We start from the raw sequence: 8,118 nt of genomic DNA, 5'->3' as shown, positions 1-8,118 counted from the left end.
GGATGCCCATGGAAATGGACTGATGGGGTTTTAGCAGTATATTCTCACTTACCTACAACAACTTCATTTTTTGATAAGAAACAGTTCTCTACTGCAATCTCTGGGAGGTAATAACAAAAATAGCTATCATATTAACATTTTGCTTACCTGGAATGCAGTTTTTATAGGTCTCGTTGCACTCTCTGCACGTTTCCAGGGAATACATGTTGCGAAACTCTACTCGGTACCTTTCAGTGAACTTGCTCCAAGTTGCAACACCTGTAAAACAATTTTGACCAATTCATCTAACTTGGAAAAAAGTGCAGTTTATTTATAACATACGTTTTGTGTTTCTAAATCTTACTGTTAAGCCACATGAAATGAGCTTTTCTTCTGAAGTGCTCTGTTGACACCACTTCTTTGAAGCGGTGACACACCAAGGAGAGGGTCAGTATTGCCACATCTCCATCGCTCAGGACAACCTCGGCAAAGATCTCCTCCAACAGGCAAGATGGCAACTGAAACAACTGACATTTAATTTTTATATTTTCTGTTGGAAAAGACATTTATAGAACACTGTGAAAATGTGAGCACTGAATATATTCAATAAACAAAATTACTATTATGTTAATTGTTTACAGCCTGTTCAGATATTAAGTAGTGAGTAAAGGCATTAATAAATACCGTATCAATAGAAACTGCCAAGTCTTCCTCTCCTTTATGTTGGATGGCAGTGTCTTGTGGGAAGGGTTGCTGTAGTGTCTGCTCAGTTCCCTCCATCCATTTTCTCTTCCTACATGAAAATGTTCATAGAGGTCATATTAGTTATACCAGATCCTTCTAATTTTAAACTCACAAACTTTTAATAAACAAAACTGGAGAGTACTGGACACAGAATTCATGGTTGGGTTCATACCCTGGTTTAACAGTCACTTTGGTACAGTACCTTTCCTTTTCGACTACGGACTCGGACTCATGTTTCCTCTTCCTAAAAACAAATACCCAGATATCAGACCACTGAACAACAACAAACCAAAAAAACAAAACAAAAACAAAAACAAATGCATTGTAGCCATCATCTATTATACCTTTGTTGTTCAATGTTGTCCAGCAGAAGCTGGCACCACCACCTCCTCAGTTGTGGCACATCTTTCTATTAGATGCAGACAGATATGTCATTGCAATTTCAAACCTTAAATACAGCATGGCCATTAAGTAATTCACACTTAAAAATTTCTCACCTGGGAGAAGTCAAAGTGCCACTCCAGTGCCATGTATAGTGCGTACTGTAATCCAAAAACATTTTTCTTATTATTCAAATTATGACTGTTATTTTTTTCTTGGCACCTGTTTACGTTATAAGTGTTGATGCTGAAGTGCACAATCCCACCACTTCGTTAACTTAACAACTCACCATTAGCATGAACACACCACAGTCAGCAGTTGCTCCTTGTGCTGGAACATTCTGAAGAAAAAAAAAACCATAATAATAATTTGATTACATTTAAATTAAATTATTTAAATAACTTCATTAGTAACATTTAAATACATAGCACATTTCACAGGGCATATTAAATTTTAAAATTGCCCTAACCTTGTTATTAACATATACCCATGGTCCAGGCAGTAGCCGTGCTGCAACTGATCTATAAAAGAAAGAAAAACAGACAAGACACCATGACATAAAAAAACTAGGAAACACTAGGAAAGACCTCATGTTAGGATGTGACATGATATTTGTGGGCAACATTCTAAACACAGGACTCAAAACTTGGTCTTCCATACATAATTTTGGAACAAGATAAGATAAAAATGACTTGATTAATCCCCAAACAGAAATTCAGTTGTCTTGCAGCTCATCTACCATTTGCAGAGGAATTAAAAAGCCTGATGGCTGTGGGTATGACAGATCTATGAATCTCTCTGTCCTGCAGCAAAGAGAGAGGAGCTGTCCACCACTGCTGTTTTTTTGTCCATCAAGATGTTTGTTATGAAGTGTATGATCTAAGATGTAAGAATGGTCTCTACCATCTTCAGTGCACATCTCTCCACTGCATTACCAGTGAATCCATCAGGGACAAATGATGGAAGTCTCCTGATATTATTGTTAGAGGTGCCTCAGGATTTTTGTCTGTATCCTAGCAACAACTTCATGGAGAACTTAACATGGAATTTCAGCAGTAGCTATGGCTAGCTATTTACAGGTTTTGAATTAACTAGCATCTGCAATGACTATTGATCAACTGTTTTTCATCTTGTTTAATGCAAGATGGATACGCCAATGTACATTAATTAAAGGATTTGGAATGAAGGGAAATGAAGAGCAGATGTGTCCATAGTAGGACTGCAGATTGCTACCACAAATATAATGAACACGTCACCAGACAGGTAATACATGTACAATGCAGTCTATGAGCTCCCTTAGAACACTGCAGAAGAAATATGTAACTCTACTGGGAACAGTGAACAGCTCCCAAAATATGTAACTCTACTAGGAACAGTGAACGGTTCCCAAAACATGTAACTCTATTAGGAACAGTGAACGGTTCCTAAACTTCAGACATTTCACACCATGCAACAATGAACATATCCTCAATATTAGACTGAAAACCTGAGCATTGATAAATAGTGTAAATCTCCAAAACCCGTAGGCTTGATGGTGTCAAGCACACATATCCTCCGTTTTTTAGGCTGGAGGGTCTGTAAAATATATAATATCATGATAATGGAAGCACATTTGTGATTATGACATCTGATTTCTCGAGCAGTGAATAAGCACAACTTTCACATGAACACAGTTGTGACAAAAACTTCTGAAACTGAGCAACTCTTATGCTAATGTGTGGCTTTCCAGTTGAATCTTAATATGTTAAGATGTGACAATTTGATAAAATAGTATAAAATTATTATGAACACATGCACTCTGATGTGACACCTCTAACACTTACACCTAGTATCTAGTGTCCTGGTTTCCATATCGGGAATAAGATGCAGTCTTTTGAGGCTGCATCAACCTGCATTATTGCAATGACAACAACAGCTTGTAGTTTCATCATTAAGACACTTAAAACACCTAACCTTAGTCACAGATGATGTCACTACGTACAGGTTCAACACAATAAAATTATAGGTACAACAGATAGATCACTTATGGAAAGTAAAAACTTACTGGCAGTGAGAGAATAGGTATCATAGTGAAGGGCTGTTTCCACGTGGAAATGACATAGCCATCCACAGCAAAAACATCCTTTCCCTGTAAAGCAAATAAGACAAGTTTCTACTATGGATCTTTAAAATTAATAAAAAATGAAGTACTTTCACTAATCAAATATTACTACATAACAAAAAAATACCATACATACCCTGTGTCCTGCAATTTGTGACACCAGCCACAAACAGCAGTTGATGATCTGTAACATAAGAACACATTATTGTATGAATTATAGACAATTACACCTGAAAGACAGTCAAATAACTTTGAGAAAAGTGTACTGACAGTTGCCTCCACTTCTCTGTTTAACCCAAGTTCCAGGAAGTCCAGTCTTTTTAAAACCGAGGTGCCCACAACACCTATTACCTCATCCTTTGGTTTTTGGATATCCAACACATTGTTGAGCTGAAAAATTACAGTATGAATTTCAATAGCACAAGATGTCAAAACATAAAACAGTTTAAAAATGAAAACTCAATTAAATGAAAAACACTATGTTTAATGTTGTCTATACGAAATACATATAGATACCCATGTAACTTGGCCTTCATTCTTACCTGGAGGTCCGTCACACTGCTTCCAGCACTTGTGTGGAGCATGTGTTTCATGCCACCACAATCTTCATTGCACAATTGAAAACGACCTGTAAGAGAAGCACAATTAGATGAATGGCAGCATAATACAAGTAGCAACAGCCTACCTTCGTTACAAAATGCATTAATCTCCATACTTAGTATGGGGATGGAAGTGGTCGTGCTCCCAGAGGCAGCTGATGGTGTTGGGATGGGGGCAGCCGATGGTGTGGGGATGGAAGTGGTCGTGCTCCCAGAGGCAGCCGATGGTGTGGGGATGGAAGCAGTCCAAGTTGTGGTTGTGGCTGCTGTTGCTGTTGACAGGCAAGGGAAACAATTAAGATCATGACTTGTCAACACCAGTATGCATTTACCTATTCAATACTGTACTAACTGGATTGAAAATACCTAAAGCCACAATATACTGTGCAACTACATACCTGAAACTGTTTGCCCATTTGAGTTCAACTGTATTTCCAGTCCACTCCCCAATGTTTTCTTCATGTCATCAATCCTTTTTGCATTGCGTCGATTGTTGTAATGGTGCAAAATGTTCCTCATTAGAAATATATGGGATGAGGGGGTCATCATATTTAAAAAATGATTATTCTTCCTCATGCCACCGAAGAGCTGCTCAGCACACTGACTATTTACCCAGCCACATAACTCAGGAACAAGTTCTATTTTCCGCAACACATCCTTTTTGTCTTTTGTGTTTGCCTCATGGAAGCGGTCGTAAAGAGCATAATGTTCTGAAGATCCTGTCAGAGGGTGGCCACCTTCATCTGGCACTGGCTTCTTTGTCGCTAGCCATGGCAAGCTGACTTTCGCATGACCTGCAGAGGCCAATCTGATATTCTCCTCAGTAGCATCCATCAGTCTACCCTCGTGAGGACTGAACGGCAAGGACTGTGGTTCCCTAATGTTTGTATGCGTTGCCAGGCCCCTTGCAAAGTCATACAAAGTCACATTGGGTAAGTGTTTCATCGATAGCAGCAAATCTGCGAAGTCTCGAGGGCTCTCAGCCCTCAGGTTAAACTTCACACCATATACAACAGCGCAGGGGCATGTGACAACAGCCCATCCACCTTTTGAAAGAAAGTTATTATCATTAGGAGTACATATTCAAAGTAAAAACTAATTAATTACTGATGGAAACACTTGTGAATATGAATCAACTCACCGGAGGCCCCCCAGACCTTTGAAAACACTTTGTCGTATGTTGAGCGGTCCTGCATTTCTTTTCTCAACCTCATAACTAGGTCCATCCTAGAGCCCTTGGAGTCTATGCCACATTCCTTGCAAAGACTACGCACAGCTTCCATCTAAGATGTTTAAAAGCAGATATTATGGTCCTGATGGATTCAACAATGAGCTAACCTATGAAAAAACAAGTAATGTTACAGTGTAAATACCTTAAGTTTAAGAGTCTCATCAGTGAGTCTTTCCTCTGTAATCAAGAACTCTGCTGCTTCATTTGGGTGACGTGGTTGGTTGATTTTGTTGTATTCAGTGTTTAAGACCACATTTGAGCCGCTTGTGTGTGGACCAATCCATGGTGCCCAATTATGGTAACTGGGTCGTACCACAAAAGGGTTCTGCCTGTTACCTGCAGGAACATTTCAGAAAATGTAACAAGTGTTACTGCATGACCATGAAACCTGACCTCACTCTCAAGAGCTGTATTTCAATAATGTGAATTGCGGCAGTGAATAAAAGGGGAAAAGAAAAAACACTCAGGGTGTCAATACCTGTAACATAAGATTAAATCAACACAAATCAAATTATCCTTATGTCTTTAAGGGGTAAATTAATCTTCAAATTAACTATATGTACATAGGTAAAATATGAACTAAAGAAAAGAAAGGAGAGAGTAAAAATGGGGTGCTGTCTTTAAAGAAGGCCTGAGTGTAGGTGTGTTAATTCAAAAAATCTAAGGGTGACAGAGGGTGAACCAACCAACCAACCAACCAACCAACCAGTGAGAAAGAAAGAAAACAGGAAGTGATGCAGGGTAAAGGGAAGTGGATAAGCAGAAAAATCTTCACTGCATCTATACTTACTTGGCACCAGTCCACGACTGACCATTTCCAGTGACACGGACTCCCAGAACTCATCAACATTTACTTTTCCATCATAATCGGGGGGAGGTTGCTCAATGCTGATTACTAGAAATAAAAACCAGGACAACAAATTCCAAGTGTAGATATGCTTCATTTACGTCTTGTGGAAATAAAGTCTACAGATGTTAATACAATTGTGTAAAGACTACTTTTAGGCAAACAGTGTTAATATAAATTAGGATTAAACCATTTTGAAAAATGCAGTATGATTTGCAAGATAGAATATGTCTGGTACATCTTCTCATAAACAAACTTCAATGAAATGTATGAAATGAAAATAAGGATGATAATGTGAAGTGTTTGCTTACCAGGCATACTGAACACTCCTTTCTTATGGAGATCCATGACAACTGTGACGGGATGGTAACCACATGTCACACACGAATAGGTATATGTGTGATCTGTCATGGCTTCATAATGGAGGTATGCATTCAAAATCCTCTGTTTGGACGGGAAGGATTTTCCACAGGTCTTCTCAAGCACGTCTACCACGCTTCCAATGGACTGGTGGGTCTACAAGAAGTCATTTCAAATGTACAACAGATTAGTCTTTTTACTAGTTTGTTTAGGTTTTGGAAAGAATTGAAACTTTGTGGAAATGTTTCTACCTGGAGTGTTTTGAAGGAATACACAAAGATGCAATGACAGAATAGTATGGTCATCAAAGTTATGTACTCCATCACTCCACTCCTGGTAGCGGTAGACCATACCACAGGTAGAGCAATGTTTGCAGTACGTTGATATTCCTAGAAAGAAAAACAAAACAAACAACAAGCATAAACAATGGCAGGTTGATCTGTCAGCTGTTGACAATTTCAATGATACATTTGCTGCATGCCCTGGACAACATTTAATATTAATATTCATTACTTGTGAAGACTTCATTACTTAAATGTTTCAGGCTGTTTCAGCAAATTTGTAAAACATTTTTCACAACAACTCTAATATGCACCTATTTATGCTGTTTCTAACATCACACAGGGATATATAAGCCACAACTGACAAATATGCAATGGGTTACGAAAAACAAGGAAGAGAAAAAAATACCTTCTATTGTGTCCATCACAGTCACAATTTTGGCTTTTGAGGTGATGAGCTGTGGTTTGCCAAGTGGTGTCTGGCCTGCGCACTCTGTGCAGATGGTCTCAGTTGGGATTAAGTGCTGTGGAAACTCCCTTTTTGACTGTAGTAGTTCAGGAGGGAGATTAGCAGGAATTTTCTTCCGGAAGATGTATCTGACCATTTGGGACAGCACTGGATCCTCTGGTGGGTATTGCGCTCCTTCCTGTACCAGTTCCTCCACATCCTCTGCAGCATTTTGACTGGATTCAATGGCTTCACCATCGATACCATGGATACTTTTAAAAAGGTCTGGGGCCATCTGAAACAGATGCCACTTGGCAATGCATTTATGAATGCATGACTGTCTGGGCTTGGCACATGGGCAGCACCATTCAATCCTATTGCTGTCATATGATACCATCACACGACCTATTCTACTATAGTAGGAAATGTGTGGCTCATATACAGAAATGAATCTTTTGGTGCGCGGTCCACCAACATCAACCAGACATGACAGAGGCACTCCCTTATTTTTTGCTTCTGCTTGTCGTTGCTGGCATGTTTGTTTTTTTGCGTCACCAAACCACTTTTCCTGCACCATTTGGTTCAAAATGTCTTCCTCAAGTGCAGTGGTGTCAGTACTGGCAGGTGGGCAATATGTGAGCGACTGCAGGTGATGACACTCAAACGCCATAAGGTTGCTTCTTTTCGCAAACTCGGCATTGGCCTTGCACAAGTCCATTTCACACATAACCTGTTGGTTTGTGCCAGCTATTTTTTTAATGACATGGATTGGAGTGCTTGGTCCTGTGAATGTTTTTTTCACTGCAAAAATACCTTTTTGTTGGTCAATACACTGGCAACTTAGATGGCATTCAGCAGTGATATCTTTTGTCCCAGTGTGTTTCCTCTTAAGATGCAACCTTAAATTGCGTCTATTAAGTGCAAGGCCACAGTGTACACACTGGATTTTATGCTGCTGTGGTCTACGCACATGAATTTGTGGCTGGGATGCTTGCTGTGTGGCAATAGGGACTGATTCGGGGGCTGTTAGGGGGCTCTGAGCAACGGGGGCTGTTACAAAGCTCTGAGCGATGGGGGCTGTTAGGGGGCTCTGAGCAACAGGGGCTGTTACAAAGCTCTGAGCAATGGGGGCTGTTACGGGGCTCTG

General features: G+C 39.7%; 1 protein-coding gene across 1 annotated transcript in view; it reads right to left on the bottom strand.

Moving 5' to 3' along the window:
* LOC126395310 (uncharacterized) overlaps positions 1–7,071 on the bottom strand; it is a 196,311-nt gene extending 189,240 nt beyond the window's left edge. Inside the window, exons 1-20 of the mRNA XM_050052681.1 lie at positions 6,933–7,071; positions 6,494–6,631; positions 6,194–6,398; positions 5,826–5,930; positions 5,178–5,371; positions 4,946–5,087; positions 4,203–4,850; positions 3,921–4,076; positions 3,748–3,833; positions 3,476–3,595; positions 3,342–3,389; positions 3,149–3,232; positions 1,574–1,625; positions 1,394–1,444; positions 1,221–1,265; positions 1,068–1,132; positions 926–967; positions 664–772; positions 344–529; positions 148–258 (exon numbers count right to left, since the gene is read on the bottom strand). Coding sequence (XP_049908638.1) covers positions 1,581–1,625; positions 3,149–3,232; positions 3,342–3,389; positions 3,476–3,595; positions 3,748–3,833; positions 3,921–4,076; positions 4,203–4,850; positions 4,946–5,087; positions 5,178–5,371; positions 5,826–5,930; positions 6,194–6,398; positions 6,494–6,565 — 1,905 coding nt within the window. The 5' untranslated portion in view covers positions 6,566–6,631; positions 6,933–7,071 and the 3' untranslated portion in view covers positions 148–258; positions 344–529; positions 664–772; ... (3 more) ...; positions 1,394–1,444; positions 1,574–1,580. The remainder of the gene's footprint in view (positions 1–147; positions 259–343; positions 530–663; positions 773–925; positions 968–1,067; positions 1,133–1,220; positions 1,266–1,393; positions 1,445–1,573; positions 1,626–3,148; positions 3,233–3,341; positions 3,390–3,475; positions 3,596–3,747; positions 3,834–3,920; positions 4,077–4,202; positions 4,851–4,945; positions 5,088–5,177; positions 5,372–5,825; positions 5,931–6,193; positions 6,399–6,493; positions 6,632–6,932) is intronic.
* Positions 7,072–8,118: the final 1,047 nt, after the last annotated feature.

This window comes from Epinephelus moara, chromosome 9 (assembly GCF_006386435.1).
Source record: "Epinephelus moara isolate mb chromosome 9, YSFRI_EMoa_1.0, whole genome shotgun sequence".
Taxonomy (NCBI): Eukaryota; Metazoa; Chordata; class Actinopteri; order Perciformes; family Serranidae; genus Epinephelus; species Epinephelus moara.
Note: the sequence above shows the minus strand (reverse complement) of the source record. Positions and strands in the feature narration are given on the sequence as shown.